This window comes from Arachis ipaensis, chromosome B2, assembly GCF_059453495.1.
Source record: "Arachis ipaensis isolate K30076 ecotype BB chromosome B2, ASM5945349v1, whole genome shotgun sequence".
In the NCBI taxonomy this organism is placed as follows: Eukaryota; Viridiplantae; Streptophyta; class Magnoliopsida; order Fabales; family Fabaceae; genus Arachis; species Arachis ipaensis.
The window spans coordinates 116164109-116181363 of record NC_142437.1 but is presented as its reverse complement, the minus strand read 5'-3'; the positions used below and the strand labels follow the sequence as shown (position 1 = coordinate 116181363).

The window sequence follows — 17255 nt, the reverse complement described above, 5'->3', positions numbered from 1 at the left end:
TATTGGTCACAGATTCAAAAGCGGAAAGACAGTCATGCAAGGGATGAAGAATTATAGCATTCAGAAAAATGTTAAGTACCAAGTCGTGGAGTTGGATAGATCAAAATACCATGTGCATTGCAGGCAATTTGCAGCAGAATGTCCTTGAAGTCTCCGTGTTGCCCTACGACAGAATCTCGGATATTAGTATGGTCAAGTTTAATTATAGTGTATATTCTTATTTATCATGATTATTTTTGTTATAAATGCCTACCGATTATATTTTATTTCGTTAAGGAGGTGCGTAAATTTGGCTGTATGCACACCTGTTTAGCCCCACTATATCCCAGGACCATCGACAGTTGGATAGTAACCTCATTTGTAGTGTCATCCTGTCCTTCATATAGTACAATGTGTAGTTAGGCAAAGATATCACTTCAAACCCTCATACAAAAAGGTCTGGATGGCGAAGCAAAAGGAAATTGCGCAAAAATACAGTGATTGGGAGGAGTCATATAATAAGGTGGCGAAGTTGCTTCAAGCATTGCAGATTTGTTGTCCCAGAATAATATGTGATCTCAGAACGATACCGTACTATGATGGGAACTTGATGATACATGACTACGACCAATTTGATAAGGTATTCTGGACTTTTTCTCCCTGTGTGGAGGCTTTCAAGCATTGCAAGCCCTTCATCTTCGTCGATGGCATGCATCTGTATGGCAAATACAGCAGTGTGTTGTTAATTACAATGGCACAAGACAGTAACAGTAACATCATTCTTGTGGTATTTGTAATTGTCGAATCTAAGACTATGGAGTCCTGATCCTTCTTCCTTACCAACTTGAGACGATATGTGACACCACAAGAAGGACTTTTGATCATATCTGATAGATCCCAAGCGATTAAGGCCACACTTAGAGTCGATGATAGTGGTTGGAAGCCTCCTAACATGTACCATACTTATTGTGTCAAGCATATGGCCGCGAACTTTATGTCTTGTTTCAAATCTGTCGAGGAAAAGTGATATCTCATCAATGTTGCTTATAGTTCAAGTAAGGTTGGGTATGAGTAGTAAATGACTACATGGGTGCTTTGAGAGATTTGTCGCGTAAGATGGCAGATTAGGTCGGTAGATTCAACAAAAAAAAAATATGGTTACAACATTATGATAGCGGACAAAGGTTTGGACACATGACAACTAACCTCTTTATATGCATGAATGCAGTTCTGAAGGGTACGCAGTATTTACCAATTTCAGCCATCATTCGATACACTTACGATAGGCTGCAGCAGTTGTTCATCAGAAAAGGCAGAGAGGTATAGGCACAAATGACAGTCGATAATTGGTTTTCTCAATGGCTGCTAGCTGCTGTTAAGAAGAACAGGGAGAGAATCCCCAAGATGCGTGTTACACACTATAAATGAAATGTGTGTATATCTTGTCTATACTGTAAACGAAATAAATTACGTATTATAACACGTATGCAAATGTGATATATAAAACGATAAATATTTTTTATCTCATTTACAGTGTACACATTAATGCGATGCAAATCAATAAAAACACTTCAAATTATCTATATTTATAAATAAATATTTATTTTATTTATTTAAAAAAATCCGTTACCCCTATCTGCAATTTTTTTGGGTTGAAAATGGATTTGCTAGGGATTGATTAAATCTGGTAGATTGAGTCTCCTTTAATTGAATAAACAGATTGATTGAACAAACTTAACCCATATTAACTGCTCTAATTTTACCCTTATTTTTATTTTTTATTTTTTCAAATACAACAGTCTTTTAAAAATTTTTATATTTTGAGAAATTAGTTTATTTTATAGTTTTATTTTAAATATAATAAAAAATATTTAAAAAATTATAAATTAAATTAAAATTTATTATTAAATATTTTATAATGGAAATCTGTACGAAAAAAAATTAATCATCGTGTATAAAAATATATATTTGATATTTTATAATTTTTTTATTATACTACTATAAACAGATTTAATTATTGGTCTATAGTAGACTTTGATTATTTTATTATGACATAATAATATAATCAAATAAGTGTTACATTTTTTAAATGGTCACCATTATTTAAATATTTAAATTGATGTCAGACACATAAAAAATAATAATTTATTTTTTTAATATTTTCAAATAAATGATAATACACATCTTTTTGTTTAAAATTATTTTTTGATTCAGATCAATTTTTTTAAATTAAAAATTTGATAAAATAATAAAATAAAACTTCAATTATTCTAAAATCAAGATAATAAAATTACAAGTAATAAAAATTATAAATTTAAAAATAATTAAAATATTACTTTTCTATTTTACTAACTTTTTAATCTCAGAAATTCTTTGCATTTCTTTGCACAATTTAACTAGGAGAGCTCAGATGAGTTGTTTACTTTTTGTTTTATCTTATATTTCAGGAAGACACTCACATACATGTACTCATTGTTTAAGAAAAAAAAAAGGAACAAAGAAAAGAAAATAATAATAAAAAGAACTCACATGGTGAATTTTTTTTTTTCATACTATATCTCTGTATACTTACAAGGATTTGGATCTTCTAAATTTTAAATTTCACTTTAGAAGATAAAGTGTGATCTCTCACCTTTAAATGATTTTTCTTTCATATTTTTTTTTGGTTCCACCTATAAAATAATGATCAAAAATCACACTTTATCCTGTAAAATAAAAATTTAAAATTTAGAGAATCCAAATTTCACGTACAAGATATACACGTGAGGAATTACCTATACGCCGACCTGAATTATTAGTCGAGTTATAAGAAAACGCTTTTTAATTTGTATATGGAAGCAAAGTATGTGTTGAACTCGCATACGGGGAGAAGAGGTGTTTCGCCTCGTTGTGGGATCAGAGGAAGCAGAACTCGGACCCTGCGACTTGCATCTCTCAAAACGAACGGTCCGAGTTGCATCCCTCAAAACGCACGGTCCGATTAGTGACAGGGAGGACACGTGTCGCGCAGAGGAAGCATCCAACATAGCCCCACACTCACCATCTGAGTTACACACTTTCACTCATTCATTCTGAAGTTTCACTTTCACCATTCTTCTTCTTCATTTCTCCAATATTCCAAGCTTTGCATGGTGGAAGTTCAGTAAAAATGCCAAAGAAAAAGAAAATTAAAGATGTAGATCGGCTTGAGCTTCATAAAAATAACATGAACTTAAAAAAAATATGAACTTCACTAATAACTATCAGTCACTTAAAAAAATATGAACTTAAAAAAATCAGTCACTTAAAAAACATGAACTTCACTAATAAATATCTTGGTTTCATGAAACACAGCAAAAAAAACCAGAAACACGAAGAAGGAGAAGAAAACGCGACTAGATCTCTTCCCTCAGTTACACACTTTTATATATGTCCATATAACAAAATCGGACCATTCGATTAGGTTATCCGGATTCAAAAAATAATAAAAAAAACCAACTCGTATCATCCGATTTCATCCCCTATAACGTTCAAAAAAATTTTCCATTACAAGCAAAACGGAGGGTCCGAATTCCTCCTTTAGATACCAAATTTCCTCCGGCTGCAAATCGTACCATGCGATTTGTGCAGCAAATTTGTATGTCAGAAGAACTCGCACGGTCCGAATTGTTCTACTTTAGACTCAGAAAAAGTTATCCCACATTTTTGTCTTATACACCATAGCTCCATATTTGAGAAGAACACACCCTACCCTTCCATATCCATAAAATTGAATAGTGGTAAAATGATTTCATGAAATAAACTCTCTGCATGCAGAAAATTCAAATACATAGCAGGTCCCATTTGCACTGCACAGTACACACGGTTGAATTTGTGGACCTCTTGCTACCACAAAAATTTTCATGTCCACACCACCTTTACCAATTCCACAATGCAGCACAAAACTCAACCTTCAAAGTCTTTCTTCTTTCAATAATATCTCTCCTCATCAGTACTCAAACCTCAAAATTTCTTGCATCAACCTATAAACATTAGTTCATGATTTTTCTATCATCTTTAATTTTATGGCACATGTTTCACCATCAACATCATCATCTTCATTCTTCTACAGCTATACTTATGATGTTTTCCTAAGTTTCAGAGGTAAAGATACAAGAAAAGGCTTCACCGGAAGCCTCTACAATGCATTGCGTCAAAGGGGAATCCACACCTTCATTGATGATGAGGGCCTCAGAGTAGGGGAAGAGATAACCCCATCACTTCTAAATGTGATTGATGACTCTAGGATTGCCATTGTTGTGTTCTCAAAGGATTATGCTTCCTCAAGTTTTTGTCTCAAAGAACTTGTGAAGATCCTTGACTGTGCGGATTCAAAGGGTCGCCTAGTTTTGCCTGTTTTCTATGATGTGGATCCTTCTGATGTGAGACATCAAAATGGTAGCTATGGAGTAGCTTTGGCTAAGCATGAAAAGAGGCACAATGTGGAAGAATGGAGAAAAGCTTTGAGTAAAGCTGCAAACTTGTCTGGTTGGCATTTCAAACAAGGGTACTACCCACACTACCACTCTTTTTAAAGTTGTTTGTTTTTCGAAATTTTTATTTTCTCAGAGGAAAACTTTATATACTCTTTAGAATTTAGATACTTATCCCCATCAGTCTATTGATTAGTTCTATAAATAAGATATTTGAATGCCCTCAACTGTGATCATGTTAGTAAAAGTAATCAATAAACATTTTGATGTGTTTTGGGAGTTAATTGAAGTTGTAACTTGTAAGTTATTATCTCAAAAATCTAGTATTGATTCTCTTGGACCCTTCTTTTGTTGCTTACTATTTTGCAGGCCTGACTCTGAATATGAATATGTGTTTATCAACAAGATTGTTGAAGAAGTCTCCAATAATCTCAAACGAGTTCCTCTACACATTGCAGATTACCCTGTTGGGCTGCAACCTCGGGTTCAAAGAAGTGACTAAACTTCTACGCATTGGGGTTGATGATGACAAGGTCAAGATGGTTGGCATTCATGGGATTGGTGGAATAGGCAAAACAACAATTGCTTGTGCTTTATATAACTCCATTGCTGATCGGTTTGAAGCCTCCTGCTTCCTGTCTAATGTTAGAGAAAAAGCAAGCAAGAATGGTTTGGTATCACTCCAAGAGTCACTACTTCTTGAATTGGTTGGGGAGGATGTTAAGTTGGGAGGTGTGAATCATGGAATTCCAATTATAAAAAGGAGGCTCAACCAAAAGAAAGTGTTGCTGGTTCTTGATGATGTTGACAACTTGCAGCAGTTACGAGCTATAGCCGGAGGGACTGATTGGTTTGGTTCTGGTAGCAGAGTCATCATAACAACAAGGGATAAACATTTGCTACGTTCACATATAGATGTGAAAGTAAAATCATATGGGGTCAAGGAGTTAAATAAGGTAGAAGCTCTTGAACTGTTAAGTTGGAATGCTTTTAAAGGAAACAAAGTTGATCCAAGTTATGCAGCCCTTTTGAATCGTGCTATACGCTATGCAAATGGGCTTCCATTGGCATTGACAATAATCGGTTCAAACTTGTTAGGGAAAAGCCTAGATGAATGGGAATCGGCATTGGAAAATTATGAGCAAAGGCCAAACAGAAGTATTCAGGAAATGCTTACTGTCAGCTATGAAGGTTTGGAGGATATCCAGAAGGAAATTTTCCTTGACATTGCTTGTTTCTTTGTTGGTGAGAAGTTGGAATATGTGAACAACATGTTAATGCACGGCCGCGGCTTCAACCCCGAGTATGGTATAGGAGTTTTGATTCAGAAATCTCTCTTAATGGACAAACATGGTCATGCAGCAATGCATGACTTGGTAACAGAAATGGGGAGAGAAATTGTGAGGAAAGAATCAGAGGTAGAGCCTGGCAACCGCAGTAGGCTATGGTTCTATGATGACATTATTCATGTTTTAGAAGAAGACATGGTATGTAATATGCATGAACATGTTCTTTCACATTTTTCTTTTGCTCTACTTCTTCAATGTTTGAATCTTAAAAGAAACTCTTACATCACGTTATACATACTCTAACACACTATTTTCACTTGTGTTTTGCAGGGATCTGAGAAAACAGAAATCATGATCATAGATTTGCCTGAAGATGAAGAAGTGTATTGGACAGGAGAAGAATTTAAGAAGATGAAAAACCTCAAAATACTTAAAGTCACAAATGCAAAGTTCTCCACAGGTCCCAAGCATCTCCCAAATACCTTAAGAGTGCTCGATTGGGAAGGATATCCATCACCATGCTTACCACCGGATTTTCGTCCACGGAAACTCAGCATGATGAACTTGCCTAACAGTTCCCTCAAGTTGGATAATCCCCTGAAGGTTTTCAAGCATAATTATCCCATTCTTCCTTAATATATTTGGTACCAAATTACCAATGAAGCTAGCTTTAATTTGTTTGTACCAACTGCTTTTGCTGTGTTCTTGCAGAACTTTAGGAGTTTGAGTCACATGAATTTTGAAGGTTGTGAAACATTAGTACAACTACCTGACATATCTGGAGTCCCAAATTTGACAGAACTTTGCCTTGATGATTGCACAAGTTTGGTTGAAGTCCATGATTCAATTGGATTTCTTCATAAACTCAGGAAGTTGAGTGTTAAAGGATGCACTAGCCTCAGCACATTTCCTCATAGCATCAACTTGACATCTCTTGAAACTCTCTCTTTGTGGGGCTGCTCAAGCCTTAGAAACTTTCCAGAAATTTTAGGAAAGATGGAGTTTCTAGAAGATGTTGATTTGGGATCAAGTGCGATTGAAGCGCTTCCTCATTCAATTCAAAATCTAGTAGGCCTTCGACGGCTCGACTTGATCAGTTGCAACTGGCTTAGTCAATTGCCAAGTAGCATTTTCTTGTTGCCGAAACTCGAGTCATTGGAAGCTGAATACTGTAAAGGGTGTCAAATATTAATCAATTATGAAGGACAAGAAAATATGGGCAGCATAGTCTCTTCAAAAGTGAAGGATCTTCACTTTAGATCTTGCAATGTATCCGATGAATTTCTTCCTATTTATTTCACTTGCTTTCCCAACATAGAAATGTTACATTTGGGCGCAAATAACTTCACAACCCTTCCTTCCTGCATCAAAGACTGTCGCTTTTTAACGAGCGTCTACTTGGACGATTGCAAGCAACTTCAACACATCACAGCACTTCCACCAAACATCAAAACTTTATCAGCAAGGAATTGCATATCCTTGACTTCACACTCTACAAGCATGTTATTGAGTCAGGTGCTACTCTTTCTAAGAATTGCTTAACTTTCATGTAAGCATAACTCTTATGTTCTTTATTTTGCTAAATTATTGTCTCATACCTTAATCGTATTTCTAATGTTAGGACCAATGTAGAATAGTAGAGAGCAATACTTTCTTACTACATAAAAGCACAAACAAAATCATCACTAAAAACAATTGAAAAACCTGCATGAACTTGTGTTTCATTATTAATATATGTTGACTTCCAATATCTAAATTTTGTGTTTCCAATCATTCACAATTTATAGGAAATACATGAAGTTGGGGGGACACACTTTATGTTTCCAGGAACAAATATTCCAGGTTGGTTTGACCAACACAAGGAGGGAGCCTCACTGTCTTTCTGGTTTCGAAAGAAATTCCCGGAAATCGCACTTTGTTTTGTTTTCGGAGGCTTGGACAAGGAACCTAGGAAATTTGAGGTCAAGTTCCATGTGTTCATCAATGGCAAGCCATCATTCCAGGGCAACAGCTTCAAAATGCTGACGGATCACGTGTTCCTATTCGATCTGCAGAAGGAAGTGGAGCTTCCTTCTTACCAACTTGACCAAGTAGTTCTTGAAAATGAATGGAATCATGTTGAGATTCATTGTTTGCCTAGTCCAACAGTGTTAGAATCATCCCTTGATATGGCCATTGTGAAATGGAGTGGTGTTCATGTGTACAAGCAGGGAAATAACATGGATGATGTTTCATTTTGTAATCCTCAACACAGAACATATGATTTGGTAGCTCGCTATCCGTGGATCAAGAACCAGTTTGTTCTCACAAATGAGACCTCAGATTCCAATGCAATGGTGATGAGAACCATTGGCATGACTAGTGAAAATGGTAAGAGTCTTGAGGGAGAGGATGGAAATGGAAGTTGAACTAATGCTCAAAGCTTTTCCCTTTCAAGGTTCTTATCCAATTTATGTGACCGAATCAAAGGTATTTTTCTTTCGCATGAATAATACAAGGTAGAATTAACTCAACTAAGAGCATAAGAATCAAACCTTGTGACTTAAATTACAGGAACCACTCCTTAAAAAATAGGGGATCCTTCAAAAATTGGCGTATGCCACTTTAAGCATCGTTCACACGGTATTCTTTAGTAAAAGGCGAAAGAATAGTTCGCTTTGTGAACATCGCATGGCTGCGTGGATTTCATTTTAACCCATACCAGTTTATATAGCATCTGTCACACCGGAACCATAGGCAGTTTCTCCGATGTCAGACATTTTTCATAGGCAAACACATTCATCATTCGTGTCAAAGGTTCTTGAAATTAGTTTCTTTTGACATACAATATCCTCTCTTACCATCTTGAATCACATGTAACAAATTTCAAGATCGCTCACCCAGGAAAACCACCTCTAATTGATTAAAAAACAAAAAAATTCTTTGACATCGCAGCCATGAGACATTCATTTGCTAAACTGACAAACTGTCCTCCTTATTGAATTGTTCATACTAGATGTTAGTTAACACTGAATAATCTAAGTATTAATCTAACTCTTCTATTTCTCTGGAAAATGGAAGTTATGTGATAAGCAAAGCAAAGATTTCTGGAATTCAAGTCAAATTGTTCTTTGATTAACAATTCTAGTTAAACCCAAAAAAGGGTGAATTCAAAAAAGCACGTATATTTAAAATTTCAAGCGTAACAAAACTAGCTTTACCATAGGATTTTTATTTTAAATGAATTAAAAAAATAAAAAAATTATTTACTATGCAACCAAGAATTTTTTATTTAAATAAACTAAAAAATATTTTATTTACTAAAATAAATAATTTTAAAAATAATTATAAAAAAATATAGCATGTCTTATCTCGTTTAAAGTGTAAACGATATAAGTTTACACGTATCTTGTTTACATTGTAAATGAGATAAGTAAGAGCAAATGACAAGTGTATATCTCATTTACAGTATAACGAGATACAGTAAGACAAATTTTTAATAGTTATAAAAGGATGCGCAACCCTTGGTATTCTCCACATACATTTCATATCTTCTTCTCCTCTGTTTTTTTTCCAAAAAAAAAGGCAAAAATGGTCAATAGTAGCAGATACGTGGTTGTCTGTGTAACCCAATTGTCGTATGAGAAATAGTGACAATGGGGTGATATTTGAGTGTGATAATCTGTTACTGTTCCGCACTCAGTGGGTAAGTTCCTTGTTCGAGTTAAAGAGTCTGATATTGAGTAACTTTGGTGGTTTAGGTTGCTAGCAGGGACGGATATATACACATTATAGTGAACTACAATTTGAAATTTTTTGAGTAGTATATGATAATAATATTTATTTGTCTCTATTAAATTATTGAATTTGACTCCACAATAATTTTTTACTCAAATTTTGGTACTTAATAGTCAATTTAAAAATTTCATATTAGATGTTTATTAGAATGATCAATTCTCAATTTAAATGAGATCGGTGTTCTTTCTTATAAACAAACTCAAAATATTAATCCTTTTTTAAAATTAGTTTTAGTTTTTTCTGTAGTAACACTACATTAATTGAAAAAAAAATTTCAACTATAAATATTACTGAAAATTAGACTTTGATTGTATGAGAAGTAAATTTTTAAATAATTATTTAGTGATATATAGAAAGAAAAATATTTCGATTGTATTGTTAAAAAAAAGATTACTCAATTTTTTTTTTAAATATGAAACCTTAAAAAATAGAATTCTAAATTATATATTATTATTTAAATTACTATTTTAGTATTTTAATTTATAAATTATATATTTTGAAGACAAATCATATTTTACAATAATAAAATATAATTATAACAATAATTACGCTATATGTATATAAAAAGTAACTATCCGTATAGAATACATATTGAAATACAAACTATACATTAAAAATAAATTAAATAATAAATATATTTATACACAAATACATAGTAGTTAATGAATGGGTAAAATATACTTTTTGTCCCTGAAGTTTGACAAAAATTTCAAAAATACCCCTAAGTTTTATTTTGTTTCAATTTTGTTCCAAAAGTTTTCGATTTGCATCAAATATACCACTGACAGCTAATTTTTCAAAAAATTTAAGATCAATTCAACAACAATATCATAAGAACAACACTCAACACAAGCAAATCAAGTATAATTTTTATGTATTATTGTTAGATTAGTCTTAAATTTTTTGAAAATTTAGCCGTTTAGGGTATATTTGATGCAAATCAAAAACTTCTATGATAAAATTGAAACAAAATAAAACTTAGGGATATTTTTGAAACTTTTGCTAAACTTCAGGGACAAAAAATATACTTTACCCTTAATGAATAATTTGATAGTTGATTTTCATGCACATATAATATTTTTATTATAAAAATTATTAGAGTTTATCTATCTTGTGTCCTAAAGGCTCATATTAAGATTACACATTGAAAATATTTTTATTAAAAATACAAAAAATTTAAGTTTTTAATGTATTTATTTTGCAGTTATTAAATAAAAATTTTAAAACCTTTCACTAATGATAAGCTTGTCATGTGCCCTTAGGGAACATGTTAGCTAAACCCAAATTATTATTATGTTATATATATTTTGTCTCCACTATCAAAATTTTCTGGATACGTCACTGGTTGCTAGCATCGTTGGAAAACAGAGTTTTTCAGTTTCATCTGTTTCGACTCCATGGCGACGAGCATGTACGTAGGGATGGCAAAACTCCTCGAGACACGGGGATCCCTGCAGGGACTATCCCGAATGGAGATCTGATTGTGGAGAATTTTTTCGCGGGGATAGAAATGGGGGACAAAATTCTCCCGAAGTAGGCGCGGGGACCCGAGCGAGGATCCCCGCACCGTCTCCGCTATTTCCCAAAATTTATAAATTTCCTGAATAATCCTTAATAGTTTATTTCTCATCTATGTTTTTTAGTCATTTCTCACACACACATATATATATAGAAACCAAAACTCCTAATCTTTATTTGCATAACCCTTCTTCAATTCAGAGATCCCTAACGCTGTCCATACTCCATCCAACATCTCTGCAGCCACCCCCTCGCCACCCTTCTCATCGCATCGTCACACCTCACCATGCCATCACCCTTACCGCGTCGTAATTTCTATTTGCGGCATTCCTTTTTGTAACTCTGCCGTCGTGTCCATTCTCCTCTCTGTTGCCGTGTCTCCCACCTCGTCCACTGCTTTGTCCTTTGACTCGTCGTTGCGTCCCCCATTGCGTCATTTCAAAAGAAGTCACCATCGTGTCATTTAGACTTTTTGTATAAAATCTTGCAGTTTTTGTATAAGATAGATACTTGCAACTCTATTCATATGGAAATTAATAATTAGTTAGAATTATTATGTAGATGAGGAATGGAATCCCCGCAGAGAATAGGTCCCCGTGGGGAATGGGGATGGAGAGCAATATTCCCCCACGGCGGAAAATGGGACGGAGATTGGGGGCAAATCTGAGGGCGGGGATGGGGAGCAGGTCGGTATCCCCCGCCCCCGCCCTGCTCTGTTGACATCCCTATATGTACGCCTCATGTTTGATATTCATGGGAGAATCATGGCAGAACAAGTGATGGAGCTTTCTACGGATGTTGGTATTGTTGGCAGCGGTGGATTCGTCCACTCGACCTTTGTGCAAGATGATCCACCTCTTGCACCACCACCAATTCATGTTTCAAGTCCAGTGGAAGACATGGACGTGGATGATGAAAACTTTGATGAAGAGTATGTTACAGATAGCAACGATAGTGGTTCTTCTGAAGATGATGAGGAGGAGGAATTTGTACCAGAGACGCCGACCGAGGCAGCGGTGCGCTATGTTTTGCCTCCTCCCTCCACCCGGTTCCAGCGCTATCAGATGTACCAAATCACTATCATGTATTGGATCTGGACACAATGCATGAGAAATCTCCATTTTCCAACACCGAAGAAGATGATTACAACCTAGACGGTGGGGTAGAGTTTCGCATCGGCCACAAATTCAAAAGAAGTGATGCAGTAATGCAAGGTGTGAAGAACTATAACATTCATAGAAATGCTGGGTATCGAGTGGTCGATTCGAACCAATTAAAGTACCATGTGCATTGTCGCCAAGCTGCAACTGGATGTCTTTAGAGTCTCTATGTAGTCCTTCGACAAAATATCAGATACTGGTGAGGTCAAGTTTAATTGTGGTGTATTTACTCATTTAAGATTGATATATCTGGTGTAGTTACCAACCATGAATGTTTTATTTTGTCAGGGAGGTCTGGAGGGTTGGTGGAGCGCATACGTGTGTAGCATCCACCATGTCCTAAGACCATCGACAATTGGACAGCAACCTCATTGATCATCCTACCGTTGATACAGTCCAACCCATCCGTTAGCATCTCAATCCTACAGGGTGGAATTTGGCAAAGCTATCACTTCAAATCCTCGTATAGAAAGGTCTGGATGGAAAAGCAAAAGGTAATCACGCAAATATACGGAGACTGGGAGGAGTCATACAACAAGATACTGAAACTACTACAAGCACTACAAAGTTGTTGTCCCGGAACAATATGTGAGCTCAGGGCCTTACCTTACTATGATGGGAACCTTATGGTCCGCGACTGTAGCATGTTCGACAAAGTATTCTGAGCCTTTTCCTCCTGTGTTGAGGCCTTCAAGCATTGTAAGCCGTTTGTTTCTGTTGATGGCACGCATTTGTATGGCAAATATGGTGATGTGTTGCTTATTGCAGTGGCACAAGATGACAACAGCAATATCCTTCCTGTTGCTTTTGCAATTGTGGAGTTTGAGAGTACGGAGTCATTGTCTTTCTTCCTAATTAATTTGAGACGATATGTCACACCACAAGAATGCCTGTTGATTATTTCTGATAGATCCTAGGCGATCAAGGCTGCACTAAGGGTTGATGATAGGATACATGTAAACCTGTCAGTCAGGTGGACACCACTGCGGACATCTCTAGTATATCCAAGACATCAACAGTGGAGTACATCTAACTATGTCTGTTGTGCCTCGGTGTGCTACAGAGCACAGGGAATAATAGGTCTATACAAGCACCATCGAACCCCAAGACAGACCACAACACATTTGAAAGTCGGCAAGTAGTGGCAGCCATCGGAGATGGACCAGATTATTCAACTTGTCCGTCATCAGGTAACCTCCAATCAGTAACATGATGTAACACCTTGCATACTGTCGGAGGGTGCTTGGATCAATGGTGCCGGGCATATGTCGGACTTGCTCCCGGAGCTATGTCAGCTTCAAGGAGAAAGACTCCTACCTCTGCACTCTCTGCTGCTGAACCACTGGAGGCCTAGCACCAAGTAGTTGCTCCACTAACTCCCATGTCTCAGTGTCATACCATCTGTGGAAATCACAGAAGCAACCCCACATTGGCTTCATGTACGCATGTAACCCAAGGTGATATGCAACGTCTTGCAGGGTGATGGTGCACTCACCCCATGGCAGGTGGAACGTCTAGGTCGGACGTCAATACTCCACGAATTCCGTGATCAGGGAGTTGTCAAAGACAAAGTCTCTGAGAGGCACCGTGTCGCCGAAGTCAACCTCCCTCAAATACAGGACGATGGCGTCCGGTGGTAAAAATGTGTGACTTACTCGCCGAAGAAGAAGTAGGCGAGGCCTCTGACAAAAAATAAATGATCGGAACTAGGAAAATAACCTCCCAATGAACATTAACATAACAAACTGATTTAACTATTATATACATTTATTTAACAAAAATTTAAAAATATATACTAACTAAATTCATTTAAATAAAAGATTTTATGTTAATAATTACTAAATTAATTAACAAACATCTCTTCAATACTTTAATTAAAAAAAATTTACAATAATTAATAATCTAGTTAAGAAACTTTTAGTCAATAAATTAATTTCGGTAAAAAAAATTACATAATTATTTACTTAAAAAATAACTTTTTTTTAATAGTTTTAGAACTCACTTAAATCCCATAGAGGAAAGTGAGAGCAAACTACAGACAACAAGAAAAAATGAAACTTAAACTAAACAAAACAAGAACCAAACATAAAACAACATAAGACATAAGCTAATGATCTAGGTTATTACACGAATGCCAAAAACTTCGAAGGCACTAAAAAGCCTAGGACTGCCAACAGAACAAAAACATTACGAACAACGAGTCCCTGAGAAACAAACCTACAACAACTAAAAATCTCAAACAAGTAGTTTCAACCATAATTATTGTGCCTATAGTTACACCATTGGTTGACCTGGAATTGAATGTTGCTTACATATGCCTCAAACGATCTTTCCTTCTTGCAAAAAATTCTGCAGTTGCGCTCCTTCCATATAACCCACACCGTTGCAAAGAAGCAAATAATCCATTCACGCTTTTGCATATTACCAAGCCTTAAATCCATCCAGCAGTCAAAGTAATCTTTTGATAAATTCGGCCACACCCAAGATATGTCCCACCTTTGAAGGATCACACCCCCATAAATTCCAAGACCAGTCACATGCGAAGAAAATGTGGTGGACAGACTCCAGTCTAGAACCACAAAGCACACACTTCACATCCTCACTCCGAAGCATCTTCAAATTTCACAGCATGTCCTTTGTATTTAGCCTTCCTAGAATTATAAACTAAGTGAGGAGCTCCACTCTATGAGGAATAAAGCCAACTCACAACTTTTTAGCAAAATTATACATGTTAGAATCCGATCTCTCTATTCCTGTCCTTATAAAGAACATTAAGGAAGGATTTAACAGAATAATCCTCATTTTTGTCGAATTTCCACATCAATCTATCCACTTCATATACTTTTATGGTAACCTTTGATAGGAACTGCATCATGTTGTTCAATTTTTGCTCCTCCCAATCACGCAACGACGTTCTCCAAGATAAACTCCAAACCCAATTGTAGCCTTCCCAAAAATCACAATCACAAATGCAAGACTCTCTATTACTTGAGATACTATATAGCTTCGGAAAAATCTCCCGCAACCTTCCTTCTTATAATCAAAGATCATGCCGAAACTGGGTTTTTGTGCCACTCCCAATCACCAATTGCATTCCTTCCTCAAAAATGTTTGTCAATCTAGGATTATATTGCTGTAAACTATCAATTGACCCCAAACACCTCCATAGTCCCTTTTATTATGATCTATAAGCCTTTGATCAAGGCTAAGATTGTTGCAAGAACACACAACTCTTTTTCATAAAGGGCAACTTTTCTTATCAAACATCCACCATCATTTAAATAATAACGCCATGTTCTTAAACACCACATCCCGTACCCCCAAAACCTCCTTAGCATTTCGGACGTTGAACTACCTCCCAACTAACCGTGGCTAAACCATTGTCACTCTCACCATTTTTCCAAAAGAAACAAATTTGAAGAGAAACAACCTTCTTCGCGAGCTTAGCATCTTAAAAATACTTAGATAGTACTTTGGAAGATTATTTAGAACCGACTTAATCAAGACAAGTTTTCCAACTTTAGATAAATATTTACCCTTCAACCTCTCTTCGACTTTTCTAATAACTGGATCCCACATATGAATCCGCTTAGGATTAGCTCCCACATATCAGTCAACCATTGCTAATATTTAAATTAACTTCAAAGAAAACATCTATCGCAATACTTAATATCTAAATTAATAATTATGTTCTTAATAACTTAACTACAAAAAAAAAAAACCAGAACCACATTCCTACAATTATACCGTATCAGTCAACTGTTGCTAACGATATATTCAGCCACCTAAATTCTAAATTGTATTCTAATTCTTGACAAGTATCCTAACCATGGCTGTACATATATACTATAACATAAACGTGAAGATAACAAAACTAACTGCGAAGTCGGCTGCCCCGGCGACATACCATGTCGCGTTAAGTCTATTGATGTCCAGATCGTGTGCATCTGCGCACCATCTTAGTGTTACTCAATATGGTCAGAAAAGGATAGAAGAGAGGAAAAAATGGTAGAAAGGTTGGAAATAAAGCTCAGAACATCTGAACGACATGTATATATAAACACTTAGTCTTGTATAAACGAGATATACACGTATCACTCTTGTCTTATTTTATTTATCTTTTGTCTTATTTTATTTCAATACGACTAGGTATCCTTTAAAAGTGATCATTTATTCAGCTTTTTATTACATTAATTTAAAAAAAATAAAACAAACACATTGAAATAGATTTATTGTTTTTTTTTTAAATTTAAATACAAATCTACAAAAATAGATTAACAAATCAGTTTTCACTCGTAAAACCTTCCCTCCATAAAGATTCAGAGTTGCAGCGCCTCCCCCTCCTCATATGTAGCCGCTTTTGTATTCTCTCGCGTCGCGCACCTCCTCTACGACGATCTCCTCCTTCAGCGACGCGCAACTCCCCTACGCCGCGCACACACCCCGCGCCTCCTCCGTCGATGCGCGCCTCCCCATCGCTGGTCTCCTCCCTCGCGCCACGCACAACCGTCCCTCCTCCCGCGCCTCTTCCATTGATGCACGCCTTCCCCTGTCTCCTCTACTGTGTCGCGCTCTTTCTTTGTCTCTGGTATTTCTACTTGTACAATTCTAAATTTTTTTTGTTGAATTCATTCATGAAGATATGTTATCCTTTTTTGTTCATTTAATAAAAGGTTTTTTTATTTATGCCTAATATTGGAAGTGTCTGAGTTTTTTTTTTTAATGTATTTTTTATTATAATTTTTTTTACACTCATATGTTTGACTTAGAAGTTGTAATGTTAACGTAATGTGGGTGTATCAATACCTAATTTTGGATGTGTTTATGTTGTTTATTATGTTTTCATGTCTATATATAAGTTTTTTTACATGAATTTTAGATGTGTTGATAAAATATTTAGAGTGCATTCTTGTAATTTTGGATGTCTATAAGTAGTTTTTTTTTGTCTAATATATAATTTAGAATCACTGTTGAGTTAAGAAATTAACTAATTAATTAGTGATGACAAACATTATTTTTGGCAAAATAAATAATTAGATTTTGTTTAATTAATAAGTATATGTTGCTAATTATTTATTTTG

General features: G+C 35.5%; 1 protein-coding gene, 1 non-coding gene and 1 pseudogene across 3 annotated transcripts; 2 read left to right on the top strand and 1 right to left on the bottom strand.

The window, feature by feature from the left end:
* Positions 1-442: 442 nt before the first annotated feature.
* On the top strand, positions 443-805 carry LOC148575329 (uncharacterized). Its single transcript, XM_088506173.1, has one exon. The coding sequence runs from the start codon at positions 443-445 to the stop codon at positions 803-805; it is 363 nt and encodes a 120-aa protein (XP_088362299.1).
* A 3039-nt stretch (positions 806-3844) lies between these two features.
* On the top strand, positions 3845-8236 carry LOC107625946 (disease resistance protein Roq1-like; annotated as a pseudogene). Its single transcript, XR_015904907.1, has 5 exons — positions 3845-4504; positions 4800-5917; positions 6050-6322; positions 6431-7234; positions 7507-8236. The product of XR_015904907.1 is annotated as a disease resistance protein Roq1-like (transcript).
* Positions 8237-8277: 41 nt separating this feature from the next.
* LOC148575328 (U5 spliceosomal RNA) lies at positions 8278-8395 on the bottom strand. Its single transcript, XR_015906668.1, has one exon. It is a non-coding gene; the product is annotated as a U5 spliceosomal RNA (small nuclear RNA).
* Between the last annotated feature and the right edge of the window lie 8860 nt (positions 8396-17255).